Here is an 18,165-nt window from a genome sequence, read left to right as displayed (position 1 = left end):
TTTTCTTTTCTTACATCAGATGTACTAGTTGAACGCTCTTTGAGACACTGATAAAGTGAAAATAGGTTATCTGCGCAGAGACCGCTATATAGTTGGACGTATGCATGATCATATTGCAAGCCCACTAATAATAAGAGCAGACAGGAATCTCTTGAATAACCCAGTGTCTTCCCAACTTTAGAAACACTACATCAAAGGGCAACTGGATTCACATAATAATGTATCATTCAGAAATGTAGTGGCACACAATTCGCTGTGATTATGTGAATATTTGTGGGGAAGGGAGGTTGATTTATTGATTTGATTGTTGTTGTTGTTATTTTCTCAGCATGAATGCCTCCCTTCTTCTGTTACAATGGCAATGGTGCCCACCTGAGAGGTGCCAGAATGCTGGAACTGAGTTCTGGCAAGTTCCAGCTGGGAAAAAAATGCCCTGCAAGGTTATTCTTGTGCTTTCCATAAACTCTGGCTGGAACGTACTTCTTGTGCAGAACGACTTGTCCTAAATCAGCACTCCTGTCTTTGCTTTGTTAACCTGTGCTGCGAACCCCGGCATCTCACAGCCACATTTCATGTTTCATTGGCTAGCAGCACCCGCTGTGGGAGGGGAAGGTCTCTCTGAGATTTTGACATCTAGCAAGGCCAATTTGCCCCTTAAACATGGAATCAGACTTGAAGGATGAAGCAACAGAAGGAGCTGTTGACTTGGCATAAGTGGCCATTATGCCTGTTTTCATGAAGAATTCCCATCTATACCCCATGTAAACTCATAGCTCGGCCTTTGAGGGACTTCAGGTTGAGACACTGAGCAACAGACCTTTCGCTGCGGTGATCCTTCAAAACTGAGGATGCAACTACAGGCACCAGCCCAAACCTTATAATTCTGTCTCTGTACATTTCTGCTGCTTTCCTAACCTTCAGGCAGCAAGCCATATCTAAGGTATTAGGAGCAATAATAGAGAGGGGCCGCCTTTTTACAAAGTACGAATCTACATCTAGTTGCTTCAAGCCCTCGTGAACAGAATTTTTAAAACGCGCTTTCGTGAAGAGATAAGTTGTCCGTATTTGATTTAATTCAGTTTGTCTGTGCGAACTTTGACTTTGCCAATCCCAATTAGCTTCAATATTTGTTCTTTTGAGTAATTCAATTAATTCAAGTATGGGTCTCCTTCATGCGGGCAGATAGCATGGCCCCCACAATCTGACAACAACCAACCACTCACAAGCTTCAGAGTTATTAAATTAACAAACATCGGAGTAATGAATATGAAATTACAGAAAGCGCTGACAGCTCCCCTTGTGACCTTCATGAGATGGGAGTTTTAAATTTGATGAATATTTGAATCACTTCAAATATTTGTTTGAGGCCTGCACTTTTGTCAGGCGTAATCCAAGGATGCAACAGTCTTATGATGCATCATAATAAGCCACCATGTTGGCCACCGATGATCCCCTTGTTCTTCAGTTCCTGTTCTTTAATGTGCATTTTGGATGGGCGTGGCATTATTTATTTTATCCCATGTAACAATTAGTTGTCATTTAGACCTTTGTGGCTAGGGAAGAAGAACAATACCTTTAGAAGCACACAGTTTCTGCCAATGGAAAGCACTTCTAGCAATACAGGCTGGTTGGAGCGAGAGAGAAAGATCCTTAGCCTTGACCTTCCCCTCTCCTCCTGTTGGATTGCCACACTTGACGTTGATGGATATTTGCCCTTCAACTATAGTGTTTGGCAAGTGTAACTTCTTTAATCTGTATTGGCTGCCTTTTCCCCATCCTAAAGATGATTTTGGTTCACTGCATCTCTCAGTCCCCATCACCACTGCCACCAGCAGCTCATAGCATACTACAGTTTCAACTTCGCATAATCAAGTGGTGCTTTCTCCTGCTCTGACTTGTGAGATGGAGAGTTCTTCTTCAGTGCAGGATTTGGCCACTGTGTGCTGCTGTCATCCTGAGAAGGACAAAGAACGGCTGAGCCAATACCTATAATCCATGGGCTGTAGATATTCAAGTTCCATCTTTGGTTTTCTCTTTGTGGTGGTTTTGACCTTTAAAGCCCTATGCGGCTTAGGACCCTCGTACCTAAGGGACCGCCTCTCCTGGTATGTCCCGTGTAGGACCTTAAGGTCCTCAAATAATAATCTTTTGGAGGTCCCGAGCAACAATGATGCTAGGTTGGCCTCAACTAGGGCCAGGGCCTTCTCAGTATTGGCCCCGACTTGGTGGAACAGTCTATTACAAGAGACCAGGGCCCTGCGGGATTTGGCATCTTTCCACAGGGCCTGCAAGACGGAGCTGTTCCACCTGGCCTTTGGGTTGGTTTCTGTGTGATACTTATGCTTCATTCTTTTATTGGTGGGTTATTTGAAAATTGAGACTGCAGTTTCAATATTGAATTTTTAAATTTGTATTTTAATCTGTTATTTTAAATTGATTGTGTTTATGTTTTTGCTGTGATTTTAATTAGTGTTAGCCGCCCTGAGCCCGGTTTTTGGCTGGGAAGGGCGGGGTATAAATAAAAATTTATTATTATTAGTATTATTTGCTTGCAGAGCTCCCTGGAGCCCCTTCGAACCTGGGCATCTCCAACATTGGTCCCCGCTCAGTCACACTTCAGTTCCGCCCTGGTTACGATGGCAAGACATCCATTTCCAGGTGGCAAGTGGAGGCTCAGGTAAGCCATTGGGAAAGGGACACATCTGACAGTAGGAGAAGCCAGCAGCAAAGGAAGCTCTCTCATTCCATTTGTTTGTTTTTTTAGCCCTTAGGATAGCAACTGTTGTATTAAAGTTAAAGAAGCATCTCTGCCATCAGGAGACACGTAAACTCAGTGGCAGGGAGCCAACATTCTCCACTGAGAATAAGATTGAAATTTTAATTTTGCATGCATTGACTTTGCTTAATTTCAGGCATGGGGGGGGGGGAATTGCAGGAGGAAGGGAGGAGCCTGGCTGTTTGGATATAGAGAGAACACTGTATCGAATAACAGGAAATATGAGCTATAAGCAGGACTGTGTTTTGTGTGTAATCCACAATCTGACTTGAGAAGCACATAATTTGATACTTAAATATATTTGATATGCTGAAAAATTCTCCTGTTTTCTTAAGATATTTTATAATCCTTGCTGCAAAGCTCTTTTTATATGAGCAATGTCTAGTGAAATCTCACAAACTAAGAGAAGATGGAGGTTCGGGGCTGGCCCATCCATGAGGTAGACTGAGGCAAGCACCTCAGGTGGCAAAATCCAAGAGGCACCTCTATGTGCACCCCCCTCTACTGACATCAGAGAAGTGAAGAGAAATGGCTGCATCAACTTCTGGGTTCTTGCAAGATCTCGCGAGAGCCTCGCGTGATCTTCCCAAGACCCTGATAAGCGAGGCTTCAGCGGGTGTGGGCAGTGAGCTGGCTGGGCAGCCCCTTCCCTTTTCACCTCAGATGGCAAAATAGGATGGGCTGCCCCTGTGGAGGTTATTTTTACTGATGGTGTAAACACATCAGGCAAAAAGCATCCTGCTCTTCAGTCTCTGACAACACACACCAAACTCTACAGCTTTAGCTAATACATTTTACACTGTAAGGGAGCAGAGAAACTGGCCGTAATATATTCAACGATGATGCTGACACAGTCCTGCTCATTATCTTGTTTGCCCTTTCCCTAGGTGGGTCAAATTGGTGAGAGCGAGGAGTGGACCCTCATCCACCAGCTGTCTAATGAGCCAGATGCCCGCTCCATGGAGGTGCCCAACCTCAATCCCTACACATACTACAGGTGAGTGCTGCATTTTGGGGAGATTGAAAGGATGATGTTGGGTTGAGGATGCATAAAAACATAAGGGCCCTGCTGGATCAGAGGAAAGCTCCATCTAGTTCAGCATCCTCCTTTCCATAATGTCCAACCAGGTGCTTCCAGGAAGCCCAAAAAAAGGTCTGAAGGCAACGACCTCTTACTATTCCTCTGTAGCAACTCAGATTCAGAGGTATCCTGCTGTCAGGGATTGGTTAGACACAGAGAAATGGTAGGAGGAACCAGCTGGAGAACCCGCAAGGGAAGAAGGCTCAGAGCCTGGGGATTGGTGGTGGGATGACAATGAGTGGCTAGGGAGAGAAGAGAGAGAAGACTGGGAGGAGGTGTCAGAAGCTGAAGAGGTAAAAGGCATCATGAGAAGGAGCTCAAAAGATAGGATAGCAAAGGGGAACCTGGCCCCCAAATCTCTTGTGACACTCTCATCTTCTAGTATTAGAAAGCTATAGCCCGTAGGGTTATGGTCTGGCTAAAACTGGGGAATGAGAAGGAATGAGGCTTGTGGGTGTCATTATGGACCTTCTACCGTTTCCCTCAAAATTAATGCATTAGCTAATAGGATAAAGAAATTGAGTATAAAGCAGGCCTAATAAAGACATGTTTGTACGTCAGCAGAGACTGTGACAACACGCCCAGTAGCTCTCCTGTTGGCATTGCAAGGAAGGGAAAGGAGCGAATGCAGGCCTCTCAGGGCATGGAAATGTGGATGCTCAAAGTCGTGTGTGTGTGTGTGTGTTGGGCAGGGTGGGAGATTCCTATGCCACCTTGCTGTTCCTTTCAACACTGATCCGTTTCCTCTCTCCTCCCAGCTTCCGCATGCGACAAGTGAACATTGTTGGCACCAGCCCACCCAGCCTGCCTTCCCGCAGGATCCAGACATTGCAGGCCCCACCTGATGTATCTCCTGCCAATATTACACTGCGGACAGCCAGTGAAACCAGTCTCTGGCTGAGATGGATGGTGAGCAGTAGCTCAGAAAGGCACTAGGCCTCATTGTTGTTTCTGGGGGGGGGGGGAACCAGGGTTAATGAACCAGCATTCATTAGCATGAACCAGCATAGATCTGAAATTAACAGGAAGATAGATGGATTCGATGGTGGCAGGTCTGAAATTATCAGGAAGTTGAGGCTGGATTCAATGGTGGCAGGTATAAAATGATCAGGGATGTACCTATCCATCTTTAACGATATAGACCTGCAGGTCAGTTCTACCTCTAACTGCTCTACTGAAAATAGGAAGACCCATGTAACTCCAATTGTCTCTTGGTGAGCACCATTTTGAATCAACACAGTCTATTTGGTTCCTGTTTCCTTAACGCAAATGACAACTATCTTTCGGTGTACGCCTCTAAACACCCGTTCCCGCTGCCCCAGCAGCAACAGGCATATCCCTGAGTGCTTGTCCCAGATAGAGATGCCACCAAATTCTGCGTTAAGCCAAACTTTAGTGGTGGACTTCTGCTTCAGTCTGTGGCGCAATCACCTCAAATCAGAACTGAAGTTTGCTTTAAAAGAGTTTTCAGGAGTTCTAGTCCATGCCATTTAGATGCGTGTTATTTGTGCACAGAGGGCAAGGAGCTAGGAATTGGGCGTTGGGAGGGTACGGCCTACAAGGTCCAGTATGGTCTCTGTCCCATATCCATTAAGGCAGAGAAATGCACTCAAACAGTATGGGATTTGTTTTTTGTTTTTCATTCTTAAGATTTAAAAGGAATTCCATGTTTGTTTGTTTTCTTCCTTTTGTATATGCTTCGGGCGCATGCTGGTGGCCCATCTTCAAGTAGTTACCCATTCCAGTTCAAGAGAGCTACAGCGTTACTTTAAATAAAGAAATGAGAACGTTTGCTCCTGAGGGTCACAGGTTGCCTGTTCCCTTGAAATTGCCTGTGTTGTAGTGAGATTGGGCCATGGGGTTGGAAAGAGCATTTCGGGTGCGGGGATTCTGGAAAGGACTCAGCTGCAGGCCAACAACGAGGCTCCCTTTCTTTCCAGCCTCTGCCAGAGACAGAGTACAACGGCAGCCCTGAGTCGGTGGGCTACCGGTTGCGCTACTCGCGCCTAGACGGGCGTGGCCGCACACTGGCCAACACCATCCATGACCGTGTGGAGCGTGAGTTCACCATTGAAGACCTGGAAGAATGGACGGAGTACCGTGTGCAGGTGCAGGCTTTCAATGCCATCGGGCCCGGGCCATGGAGCCAGACTGTGGTGGGGAGAACCCGAGAGTCAGGTACCTTCTCCACCATGCCCTTGAGACTGTCTGGGCAGGCCTCCCGTGGTCGGCCTGGAACTCTGAACATGGGGCTCAGGGCTCTGCCGTGGTGACGGGCTTCTTGCAGAGCCATATCAGAGAAGCTCACTGGTGAAGCACTGACTCCCCTCGGTTCTTCTCTTTGTGCGCGCAGTGCCTTCGTCTGGACCCACCAACATATCAGCTTTGGCAACCACCTCTACCTCTATGCTGGTGCGATGGAATGACATCCCGGAGGCTGATCGAAACGGGCTGGTTCTGGGCTACAAGGTGGGTGTGGGGGATGCCGTGAAATGCAGACTTTCCTCTTGCCCCGCTTTCCCGCTCGCTAAAATCTGCTGGTCCCTCATCAGCCCCAGCCTGAAGCCCCCCTTATCATTCCAGAGCTAGTCTCCTTGTCTTCCTCAGTGGCCTGGCCTGCAGGCCCCCACTGTCACAGACCTCAGCTAGGCCCTGCTCACCGATTCTGCCTCTGCCATTGTCACTCAGTGTCTCGACTGGTGTTGGGCTGAGGTATTTGGCCCAGACTTTCTCAGCATTTTGAGGGCGGGGCAAACTTCTTTGGGGAGGGGGCTCCCTGCGTTAACTGCCATGCCAAACAATATCTGGTACTTCTAATATACAGCAGTCCAATGCTGGTCATCCAAGCTACGTGCTCTGCGTATATGTCTGCAACATGGCAACACAATGCAGCTTTTTTTCCCGCTCATTGAAGGCCGCAGTGTGCACTTGAGCCGTTGTCTCTTTCTTCCCTCCACAATTTCTAGGTCATGTATAAAGAGAAGGACTCAGACACAAGGGCTCAGTTCTGGTTGGTGGAGGGCAACGCTTCACGGAGTGCCCAGCTCACAGCTTTGGGCAAGTATGTTCTGTATGAGATCCGAGTGCTGGCTTTCACTCGTATCGGTGATGGTGTGCCCAGCAATCCTCCCATCCTGGAACGGACACTCGATGACGGTAGGTGTCCCAACAGCAACCCATATGGTGGAGGGAAGGCTAACTGGGAGAGAAGGGATGGGGGAAACAGGGTGGTCTGTGAGATATTCAAAGTCCTTTGAAAGCAAATGAAAAAGAAAGGCTAAGCCTTATAGCACATACCATTTGAGGACAAACTCAGTCCCGTAGATCGTGAAAAGCCAGGGAGCCTGTGGCACAATGGCTCAGTGCGTCTGGCTGTTAATCAGAAGGTTGGTGGTTTGAGCCTACCCAGGGATGGTTGCGGGCAGAATTCCTGCATTGTCGGGGGGTTGGACTAGTTGACCCTCAGGGTCCCTTCCAACTGTATGATTCTATGATTGTATGGAGTTCTAATAGCATTTGCTGAAATAATAATAATACTTGGCATTTGTAGACTGCTTTCAGGTGCTTAGAGTACGCCGTGTACTTAATTTTGTTTCAGTCCTTACAACGAACTTGTGCGTTAGATTAGTATTACTGCCTGGATATTTCGGGGAGGGTGTTGAGGCTTCATGGCAAAGGCAAGATTTGAACCAATGACTTCCTCGATCGGTCGTTCATTGTTTTAGCCACGGTGCTAGATGCGTACACCCCAGTGGTGATTGCTTTAAAGTCATGACATTGCAAGATTAGCAGCTCCCTAAACACAGCCCCAGTCTTCAAGTAACAGACCGGGGAATGTCACCTTAAGCATAGCGTATGTTTGTGTGTTTGTTTGTTTGTGTTTGCATCCTGTGGCTATGTATGTATTTGCATTAAAAGTCTGTTCTCTGGCTAGGTACGCAGAAATGTATGTGTTCCTTCTAAACTTCATCTGTGCACCTCTCCCTGTCTTCCTGTTTTCCAGTGCCTGGGCCCCCAGTGGGCATTCTCTTCCCTGAAGTAAGAACAACTTCTGTACGGCTAATCTGGCAGCCACCTGCTGCTCCCAATGGCATCATTCTGGGTAAGCAGGCAACCCCTACATACCATGGAGATTGTAGACCAGTGTGACTTAAGAAACAGCCTCTCCACCCAGCTTTTGTCTACAATTCTGAATGTCAGTTTGGTGCCACTAAAGGAATTGTGGGAGGCAGAGCCGGCCCATCCAAGAGGCGGGATGAAGCAGCTGCCTCAGGTGACAGAAACACAGGAGAGAAGACTTTAAGCAGAAGCCCTTGCAAAGCCTCACCGCTGAGCGGGATGGGACATTTGGCAAGAGGAGAAGCCCTTGCCAAATCTCCCACAGATACCCAGCAGGGTGGTGAGGCTTTGCAAGGGCTTTTCCTTGGAGGGAAGCCCTTGCAGAGCCTAACACACACCCCATTATGGGGGCAACCGCAGTACCTTTTTGCCTCCAGTGCTTGAAACATCTCGGGCCTCCCTTGACCAGCCCACCTCACAAGCCATGTGTAACCTCTCCTAAAACCACTTCCATGGTTCTGATCTACTTCCTCCTGGACTAAAGTCGGGATATGGGGATTGTGTCCTCTCCCCAATAATCTCCTGCTTGGGTTTGTCTTCCTCTTGCATGCAGCCTACCAGATCACTCACCGCCTCAACACCACCACCGCCAATTCTGCCAGCGTGGAAGTTCTCAACCCCAGTGCGAGGCAGTTCACTGCTACTGGTCTCAGACCCGAGTCAACCTACCTTTTCCGTATCACAGCACAGACCCGGAAGGGCTGGGGTGAGGCAGCAGAAGCGTTGGTGGTGACTACAGAGAAGAGAGGTAATTCCCACCCCCCCCCCCATGAATAGACATAATGCCTGGAATTGAGAGGAAAGCTCTAAAAATAAATAAATAACGAAATGCATGCTCATGCATCATGGCCAGTGTGGTTGAGCACCTACAAAATTGCAGACACCGAATGCCAATAGAGAAAGTAGAATTCTGGACTCTTCCACTTCACATGTTAGGTGGGGGTGCCATATTTTTAGTACTTATCCATATGATTTTTAAAGAAAGCTTCCTGCATGGTTACCTAGCACACCAAGCTGATGCACTACTTTTCTAGGTGCAGAGCGGTTCTTTTATGATGGAGCATAAAAAAATATGGCATGCACACTCATAGTATGAAGTAGTTCTGTCAGAATTGTACCCCCTCGGGCCTTTACTATTTGTGATATACAGTCATGTGTGTCTTTCCTCTGGTTGTTGTTTTTGGCGGGGGGGAGGGTCTTAATCTTTTGATGCTGCCAGTTTTGAGTAGAGGAATGGCAGAGAGCACCTCCTTTCGGCCATTTTCCACTCAAAATTGCTCTGCCCCCACCCCACAGCTCCTTTTATTCCCAAGATAAAAGCTACATTCATCCCCCACACACACACACAAACACACTGCACCTCAGTGAGTGGGGAAATAAGTTGCGGGGGGGGGGTTGAATGAAAGAACAGCTGGACAGAAATGGTTAAGCATACAGCTGTTCATCTGCTTCGACTTGCAGACTTCCGAAGCTGCTTTCAGATTAAATAAGTCCCGTGCCACACCTGGCTTGGGCCTCAGGCTTCTAACTCATTCGGCAAAATATGTTGGCCTTAAGCTAATGCACTTTCCTGATATGAAAAGGAGGTTGGTCTGTAGTGGATCTACATGGATTTTAGATTCTCAAGCTACAGCTGAATGAGAAGATTGAGGGGGCCGATGTTGTGTGTGTCATGTTTCAGGAGGAGGAAGGGGGCGGAGCCAAATACAGTGGCCGGTGGCTCCTCCTCTCTTGTGCTCGGTCTCCTTCCACGGCAGGAGGAGGAGATTCAGGCCACTGAAGCAGTGCTCAGATCTGCATTTGGCCTCCTCCGTCCCCTGAGGTTAGAGTCAGATGGGGAAGGTATTGCCTAGATCAGGTTTCTTTGAAGATGATATTAAACTCTCTTCAAGGTGATGGATGGAGGGGTTCTCACATTTGTCCTTAAACCTATACTATCACTGCCATTTCTATTTTCACCCCATGTTTCCAGCCTTCAGTGACCTGTCCCTCTCTTGCCCCCAGACCGTCCCCAACCTCCCAGCAAGCCGGTTGTGTTGCAGGAAGACGTCAAGTCAAGAAGTGTACTATTGTCCTGGGAGCCAGGCAGTGATGGGCTCTCGCCAGTCCGGTATTACACTGTACAAACACGGGAACTTCCTGATGGGAAATGGGTGCTGCATTCTGCCTCCGTGAACCACAACACCACATCCTTCATAGTCAACAGGTGAGACATCAACAGGTGGAATGAAAGGAGACGTTTATTTGGAAAAGAAGGTGGCATTGACAAGGACAACTGTTATGTGACTGGATCTGGAGCAAATCTTCCAGTCACAGAGCTGTCCTCAGATTCCCACCGGTCCAAACTGAAATTACCTGCCTGAGTGTTATTGAGTCTGGAACCAAGGCTAGCCATTAGTTCACACAGTATTAAGATAGCTTTTATGAGAATGAGCTTGTTAAGTCTTGAGGTAGAACATGTTAAAAATCAGTGGCTTGGCAGGCAGAATACAGCAAGACCTGTGCATCTGTTTGCATCTTGTGGTTTTCTTCCAAAAACAAGCCAAGTACCATGTGCTCCCTTTGCAGGCTGAAACCCTTCACTACCTACAAATTCCGGGTCAAGGCAACCAATGATATTGGTGACAGCGAATACAGTGAAGAGTCAGAGTCACTCACCACACTACAGGCTGGTATGTGAATGCATTAAATCATGAGTTACTTTAGAACGAGACATTTTCCTCTTCCGGTTATAGGAACAGAAGCTCTCGTGCCGTATGAAAGCAAGTGAAACCATTGCAGTGTACATGGTTAGAGTGGTTACCTATTCCAGTTTACCTGGAGCAGTGCTGTTTCAGCCATTCAGTCCTGCATCTAAATCACAAAAACAGAACCAGGAAAACCTCTGCAGTCACCTGTCTTCATCCTCAACCACCTCCCTCTTGCACATCTAGCTTTGCATATCCTTTCATTATGGGCCAATCTCTTCCATGCATTGTGCATTGCCTGAAGTGACCCTGATGCTATTAGGAGGACAGTAGGGGCTGAAGCTGAGGCTGGCTGCTGTGGGCTGCAAAACCATTGTTGCGACGGACACCATGGGGTTGGTGAAGCTGGTAGATGGGAAAGGTTGGGGGTAATTTTGAAGAGCAGTAATAGGGACATGAAAGTATCATAGAACAGTGTCTGTAGAGAAACTGGAAGTCGATGCAAGAAAATGAATACAGTGGTACCTTGGTAGTCGAACAGCTTGGCTCCTGAACAAATCAGCTCCCGGACACCGCAAACCCAAAATTGAGTGTTCCGGTTTGCAAATGTTTTTCAGAAGCCGAACATCCAACGTGGCTTACGCACCCTCCGATTGAGTGCAGGAAGCTCCTGCAGCCAATCAGAAGCTGCTCCCTGGTTTTTGAATGGTTTCGGGAGTCAAACAGACTCCCAGAACAGATTAAGTTTGAGAACCAAGGTACCACTGTAATTCGAGGAAACAAATGATCCTAAAGGGGATAGGGAGGGGGCAATGATGGGCAGAGCAGATTGTACAGAGGGCAAAGGACACCCAATACCAACTGGACCCAAGATATTCCACATGGTGGAAATGTTCCGTCATCAAAAACCATTGTCTCCCTGCTTTGGAATTTCAAGATCCACCAAAATCTGTAAAATGGTAACCAGTTTGGGCCTTTACCACCAACGGCAAGTTGTCAGCTGCGTGCAACAAATAGCCTGCCATTTCTCAGGGTTCTGTGTCTCATGAAGACAAGCAAGAACAGCTTGGGTCTTCTTGCATTTGCCTCATATATATATATATTTTCCTCTTTCCCTCAGCCCCAGAGGAAGCTCCCACTATCTTGTCAGTGACCCCACACACCACCACATCTGTACTGATCCGCTGGCAGGTAGGGTGATGTACCTTTTCTTTCTCCCCCATGGGAACTCGATGAGTAGGAGAGCTGGAATGCTCAGGAGTTCTCGCTGTCTTGGGGAAAAGCTTCCGACCAATGAAACATGACTGTGCTGTGCAATGGTTCCGGGTGGCATTCTAAGCTTATTTCTGATGGCCAGCAAATCTGGTAGTGACTCTGTCTTGAGCAGGCATAGGCAAACTCGGCCCTCCAGATTTTTTGGGACTACAACTCCCATCATCCCTGACCACTGGTCCTGTTAGCTAGGGGTGATGGGAGTTGTAGTCCCAAAACACCTGGAGGGCCGAGTTTGCCTATACCTGGTCTTAAGCATGGTCTTAGAAAGTTGAATTTGAAAACGGTCATAAGATTTGCAATCATGTCTGCTATGCACAGATATATACCTAGTTTCCGCACTTTAGCCCCAGCTCAGCATTCTTTATTCCACCCACAAAAGAAGGTTTTGCTGTCAAAATGGGGCAGGTGACTTTGGTGATGAAGCTGTGGACTCTGTTGAGTTTGCATGCGTGTTGCAGGGGGGGCGGATGGAAGGCTATGTGAGGATCTGAAAAGTGGGAAACAGAAATGCTTAACCAAACCAGTGTGAAATATTGGCTTGAGGTAGGCACCAGAAATTTGGGTAGTACACCCAACCCATCCATTCCTCAAGGCAAAGAGCATATAAACATGCTGAGGTGCTTTGTGCCGGTCTCCAGTGGTGCTTCCCTCCTGGCAGTGACAGGGCAGGGAAGCCCTGACATTTCAGCACCACTTCCAGCTTTTGACTGGGCAATGGGAGGTGACAGTATGAGAAAGCAGATGAAATATGGGACAGAATCCTTTTGTTGGAAGCTGGTCTCACAAGTGTCAGCTGTGCAAGGGGAAACAAATACTGTGTTTGAGTCTCTCGTTATCTATTTCTCCTTCCGTAGGCTCCATCTGAGGACAGAATCAATGGCATCTTGCTAGGTTTTCGCATCCGCTACCGGGAGCTGGCTTACGAAGGGGTGCGAGGATTCACTGCACGCAGTATCGGCAATCCCAGTGCAAAATGGGCAGAACTCACCTGTGAGTATGCTTGTGAGCAGCAAGAGTTCTGGGAACTGGAGAAAGTGAGAATTTAGCCAAGTCTGCCCCTGCCCCTGAGAGCCAGTGTGGTGTAGCGGTTAAGAGTGGTAGACTCGTAATCTGGGCAACCGGGTTCGTGTCTCCGCTCCTCCACATGCAGCTGCTGGGTGACCTTGGGCCAGTCACACTTCTTTGAAGTCTCTCAGCCCCACTCACCTCACAGAGTGTTTGTTGTGGGGGAGGAAGGGAAAGGAGAATGTTAGCCGCTTTGGGACTCCTTTGGGTAGTGAAAAGCAGGATATCAAATCCAAACTCTTCTTCTTCTTCTGCCCACTGCCTTCAACTTAACGCTGCAGCAAAAAAACAAAAACGAAAAAACAAATACTAGCATGGGCACCATCATTCCGGAGCAAGCCACCCATAACAAGCGCTGGTCCTAAGTACTGCCTATGATTTAGCACCAGTGTACCCAGTGCTTTCTCCAATAACAAAAGTGAATTGACAAGCATTTTCCCTTGCAGTCATAAGTCAGCACTGCAAACATCCAGAAACGGCCCTAGAATAATACATTGTTGTTCCCAGTGCACTTGAAATGGAAAACATTGATCTTAGCAAGTGGTTGGTATGTTCAGCCCTATCAGCTCAGTCTTTTTGGTGCCAGGGTATCTCTCTCTCTCTGTGAGAGACTTTTCCTTCTTGTGGAATTGCTGGATCCAGTGACAATGGGCTCTTAAGTCATCTGTCACCCAGGCTATCATGATGCCCGTAAACTCTTTCTGGTCAAGTTTGTCCATCTTTGGTAGCTACAACCCCTCTCTGGGATATTTCCCCACTTTTCCAATACTGTACTTCATTGGAGACTTCTCAATGTTCTTTGATGTGGCTGTGAGTTTCTCTCCTAGCTGCTTCTTCCTCACCCCCCGATTGATGTCTGTTCGTCCTGCTTGCATTGTCGAGATGTTTTTTTTTTTACATGTGGCTAACCTGCATTGACTGCTTTTCCCTTCTGACCACCTGCCACCCCACAGCAACGTATGCCATGCGGAACCTGACTGAGGCCTCCCTCACACAATATGAGCTGGACAGTAAGTGTGTGCTTCATCTCTTGTCTGTGCAATTGTTTCTGCTTGTGTTTCTGGTCTCTCTTGAATCCGGTTCCTATCTGGGTTATAGCACTGTCACCAACGGAGGATGACTGGGAGCAGGGAGAACAGCAGCTCTTTCCTGTTTTTCTTGTTGTTATCGCATCACTTTCTAGAGCCCAAGGTGTCCCCCTTGCCCAAGGATAGCTTCTTTCGCTTCCAATTAAAATCCCTAATCTGGCAAAAAAGAAAGAAAGTGCAAGTTCCCTATGAGTAGATTTCCCGGTTTCCTGATCACAATATAATAACAGAAGCATGTTTTGTGTTTGGATGACAAACACAAAGACAGTCCACATTTGCTTTTTTATGGTGTTTTCCCTGTTAATTTGGGTACTCTTTTCCTAACTTCTAGAGTGGAATAATAGAGAGCAAAGGGGAAATTTGCGGTAAATTTAGGGGCTTTATGTAGTGGCAGGGAAGTAAGGACCATGATTCATGAAGAAGAATTTTGCTTACGTGAAATATCTCCCCTTCAATACTATAAGGCCTGTTAAGGCTGTGTGCGCACTATATGTTTTTAAAGCACATTTGGAGCACATTCTTTCCCTCAAATAATTCTGGCCACTATAACATGCCTGGGTTGCTGGGAAGCAGTAGTAGTAAATTACAGTGCCTGAAATATTTGAGGGAAAGAATGCATTTTGAACATGGTATAAACATATAGCTTGTAGCAGCCTAAGACTCGTTTTACAGCAAAGTTTACTTCAGCTTGCTTAGTTTTTGCTTAGAACCACGAAGGCTTTCTAAATTGCTGGTTCACATACTGGAAGCCAGACCTCACAATAAATTATTTTTCTGGTGCCCTTGCTCTGTCCTCTTACCTTCTGGAGAAATATCCTGGCGCCATCTGCCAGCTTCACAAAGGGCTGTGAAGGAATTACCAGTAGTACCGTTGTGGGAGTGGTGTCAGGTAGAAGCACGAAAAAGGAGGGAAATGTGAGAGCTGATCATAGCCAGGAATGTATACGCCACTACTTTTAAAGGCAGCGCCAGAATTAAGAAACAAGCTCTGCCTCTGCCTCCATGTATGACAATCTCCTTTCTGCATCTCACCTCTGCAGACCTGAACAAGCACCGCCGCTATGAGATCCGAATGAGTGTCTACAATGCCGTGGGTGAAGGCCCCACCAGCTCACCACAGGAGGTCTTTGTGGGCGAGGCTGGTAAGCCAGGCATCTTCTTTTTTTTCTCCCCAGGAGCCATTTTCTCTCTGAGGTTTCTGTTTTCCTACATCCTTGTGCTTCCTGAGAGCTTAGAACAAAAGCCTGAGGAGGGAGCAGGCTGGCAGGCTAAAATAGCAACAAATTGTATTGCCTGCAGCTCTAGTGGAAGCCTACAAGTAAGGGCCATAGTTCAGTGGTACAGCATCTGCTTTGCATGCAGAAGGTCCCTGGTGCAAATCTCAGCATCTCCAGGTAGGGTTGAGAAGGACTCCCTGGGCTGAAACCCCAGAGATCTATGCAGACAATACTGAGCTAGGTGGACCCAGTGGCCTGACTCCATATAAGGCAGGCAGCTTCACACCCATTAGCTACCAATCCCACACAACAAGCCAGCAGATCTATTCCTTAATCAATACAAAGGCAGCTGCCAGAAAAAGGTCATTAGGCCTGGATCCCAAGAGCAGACAGGTCAAGCCCGGAAGCTCACCTAGGGTAAACAAACAAACAAACATCCGTTCCAAAGCAAAAACAGTTCCCTGCTTCTCCATGGACTTGTCAGTTAACTCGGGCACCTGCCTTCTCGCTGATATCCACTTCTGCTCTCTTCAGTCCCTGCGGCTGCACCACAGAATGTGGCCATCCAAAGTGCCACAGCCACCCAGCTCGACATCACATGGGAGCCACCACCCCCCGAGGCACAGAACGGAGACATCCAAGGCTACAAGGTACCAGGCCATAGGAGGGAGGGATCTGGGCTACAGGTGAAGAAGGCTGGTGTGCTTGTCACCCTGGGGGACATTTGTAGATAGATAGATAGATAGATAGATAGACTTTATTCACGTAGTCAACAGGCCCTTGCAACTAAAAATACAGATAAAACAGATAAAAACACTGGAGAAAAACCAGTCAGCTACACAAGTATATGAATATACTAGTAGATCATATGGAACCCCCAAGCTAAATGGCCGTTTTAATAGTGACCTCGTTCTCAGAGAGTCAAACGGTTTTCTCTGTTATCGTTTCTGTTCCTACTAGAAATAAGGTAAGGCAACGAGGCCCTAATTTGACGGCCTAAAATGGTCAGTAGAGATGGTAAGATTCTCTCGTTCCTCAGGGCTGTATAGATATGCTGATCGAGACAAATATAGGCCTCGGGTGCATGGGCTAGTCATATATACCGAGTTGTCTTTCAAATTGTGGCCCTTAGTCTCATTGCCCTCTTAATGAATCTGGCAATCTTCTCTGTTGTCTGAATGTTCTGGTCCGATAACAAGTGAAACATTGTGGCTGCAGAGATTGTAAAGAGAGGATGGGGGAGGATGTGTTTCTACATTTCCCCTGCAAGTGATGCTGTTGAGCTTCAAATAAAACACTGGAGTTTCACATGCTGTGCCTTGTCAGGATTGCTTTTGTCCCTGGGGAACTAAGGGCTGCTCTGCACCTTACGTTTTTATGGGTACGTTCAAAATGCACGAGTGCGGCACCTTTAAAACTGTAAAGTGCGCCTGCGTCGGGTGCAAATTTACAACAGATGCATTCCTCCAGGAGACTGAGATTGGCCCCTACAATATATGCTTGAGATGGCAAATGTTTGCCACCATGTGGCATGTGAAATTTCCTTAGTTCTGGGCTGTTCGTGTGATTTCTGCAAGCCCAGCATAGACTTTCTTTTTCTTTTTGCAAAGTGCTTAAAAGCCTGTGCCCTGGATTGTGACAGATGACAGAGCATCCAGCCACCATATTGTGGAACTGGAACTGGGCTCTTGCCAATCCCTGTGCAGTCATTCTTCACCCTGTTTTCATGCATCCCATCCGTGAACTAGTGGGGCACAGCCAGTAGAGCTGCGGTTTTGGAAAGTTGCTTCCTAGTTTCCTAAGAAACCTCTATGGGTGCCGGGAAGCGTTGCCATGGCGTTGCTGCCGTCCCTCCGGCGCCTTGACTTTATGGCTTGGTGGGATGGTCCGGCTTCTCTGTGGAAGTCTGGATATCACCCAAGAGTGACTTCAGAGGTTCACTGTTAACTACCCCATTCTTAACCCATCCCCATGAGCCAAGGCTGCAAAATGGATTGCCTGTGCTGTCTTGCCTAGTTCAGGGGCCAACATGTCCTAATTGTTATGTGCCCATTTAATGGAAGAAGCTCACCTTCCCCATTGAGAATCCTCAGGGGGAAATCTTTTGAGGTGCTTAATTCATTTCATAGCCTTTGGAAACGTGTTTTCACAGGCCAGCTTAAAAGTTTCTGGAACGTAGTGGCATGACCTAAGTATAAGAAAAAAATTTTCTGTGTGTAACAGGGAGATTTATGTCCTGTGCTTTGAATAAATGGGAAAAACTTTTGCACACACATTTATTGGGCATTAGGACTTGTATCCTGAAAAAAAATATGCCATTCCGGAGCCCAAAAAGGGCTCTTGGACATGGAGCTTTAAATTGTGGGCGCTGCCTGGAAAGAGCGGAGAAAAGGTAAAGTGTGGATAAGCCCTGAGTTGGAAAGAACCCAGTGTTTTTGGCTTTAGCTGTATCTGAACTTACCTCAGATAAAATACAAAACCGTGTATATCACTGGATAGAAATGTATTAATATGGAACTAAACTGACAATATCATCATACAAAAAGCATTCATAGATATTTCCTCAGAGGCAAAGCCTATATATGCTTTAAAACATCAAAGTGCTGATTCAAAGTGCAATATACAAAGTGCAATATAATGTTAAAGATGGTTATGCAAAAGTCTATAAGACGCATGGGTCCATCCTCCCAATGTTGGAGAACGTTACACAAAGTCACTCAAACATGTGGGTATGTCCTCCCGACGGGTGGCCAGCTTCAAAACTTCCCATTTCACCAGCAGTTTCGTCAAGGTCTGGACTTTATCTTTGATAACAACAATACAAACCATCAACTATCTGAACTTACTATCTGAACTT

The 18,165-nt window shown here is 47.0% G+C and overlaps 1 protein-coding gene across 10 annotated transcripts in view; it reads left to right on the top strand.

The window, feature by feature from the left end:
- Positions 1–18,165, top strand: part of SDK2 (sidekick cell adhesion molecule 2) — a 326,992-nt gene that overhangs the window by 285,409 nt on the left and 23,418 nt on the right. For 7 of the 10 annotated variants that reach the window (XM_033138948.1, XM_033138946.1, XM_033138940.1 and 4 more), the window contains exons 22-36: positions 2,556–2,677; positions 3,664–3,773; positions 4,616–4,766; positions 5,798–6,035; positions 6,211–6,326; positions 6,824–7,013; positions 7,861–7,959; positions 8,530–8,724; positions 9,981–10,182; positions 10,545–10,648; positions 11,784–11,854; positions 12,793–12,928; positions 13,957–14,013; positions 15,132–15,233; positions 15,843–15,958. In XM_033138948.1, coding sequence (XP_032994839.1) covers positions 2,556–2,677; positions 3,664–3,773; positions 4,616–4,766; positions 5,798–6,035; positions 6,211–6,326; positions 6,824–7,013; positions 7,861–7,959; positions 8,530–8,724; positions 9,981–10,182; positions 10,545–10,648; positions 11,784–11,854; positions 12,793–12,928; positions 13,957–14,013; positions 15,132–15,233; positions 15,843–15,958 — 2,009 coding nt within the window. The remainder of the gene's footprint in view (positions 1–2,555; positions 2,678–3,663; positions 3,774–4,615; positions 4,767–5,797; positions 6,036–6,210; positions 6,327–6,823; positions 7,014–7,860; positions 7,960–8,529; positions 8,725–9,980; positions 10,183–10,544; positions 10,649–11,783; positions 11,855–12,792; positions 12,929–13,956; positions 14,014–15,131; positions 15,234–15,842; positions 15,959–18,165) is intronic. The other 3 variants (XM_033138944.1, XM_033138949.1, XM_033138943.1) reach the window with 1 other exon arrangement.

Source organism: Lacerta agilis, chromosome 2 (assembly GCF_009819535.1).
Source record: "Lacerta agilis isolate rLacAgi1 chromosome 2, rLacAgi1.pri, whole genome shotgun sequence".
Taxonomy (NCBI): domain Eukaryota; kingdom Metazoa; phylum Chordata; class Lepidosauria; order Squamata; family Lacertidae; genus Lacerta; species Lacerta agilis.
This window is presented reverse-complemented; position numbering and strand designations above follow the sequence as displayed.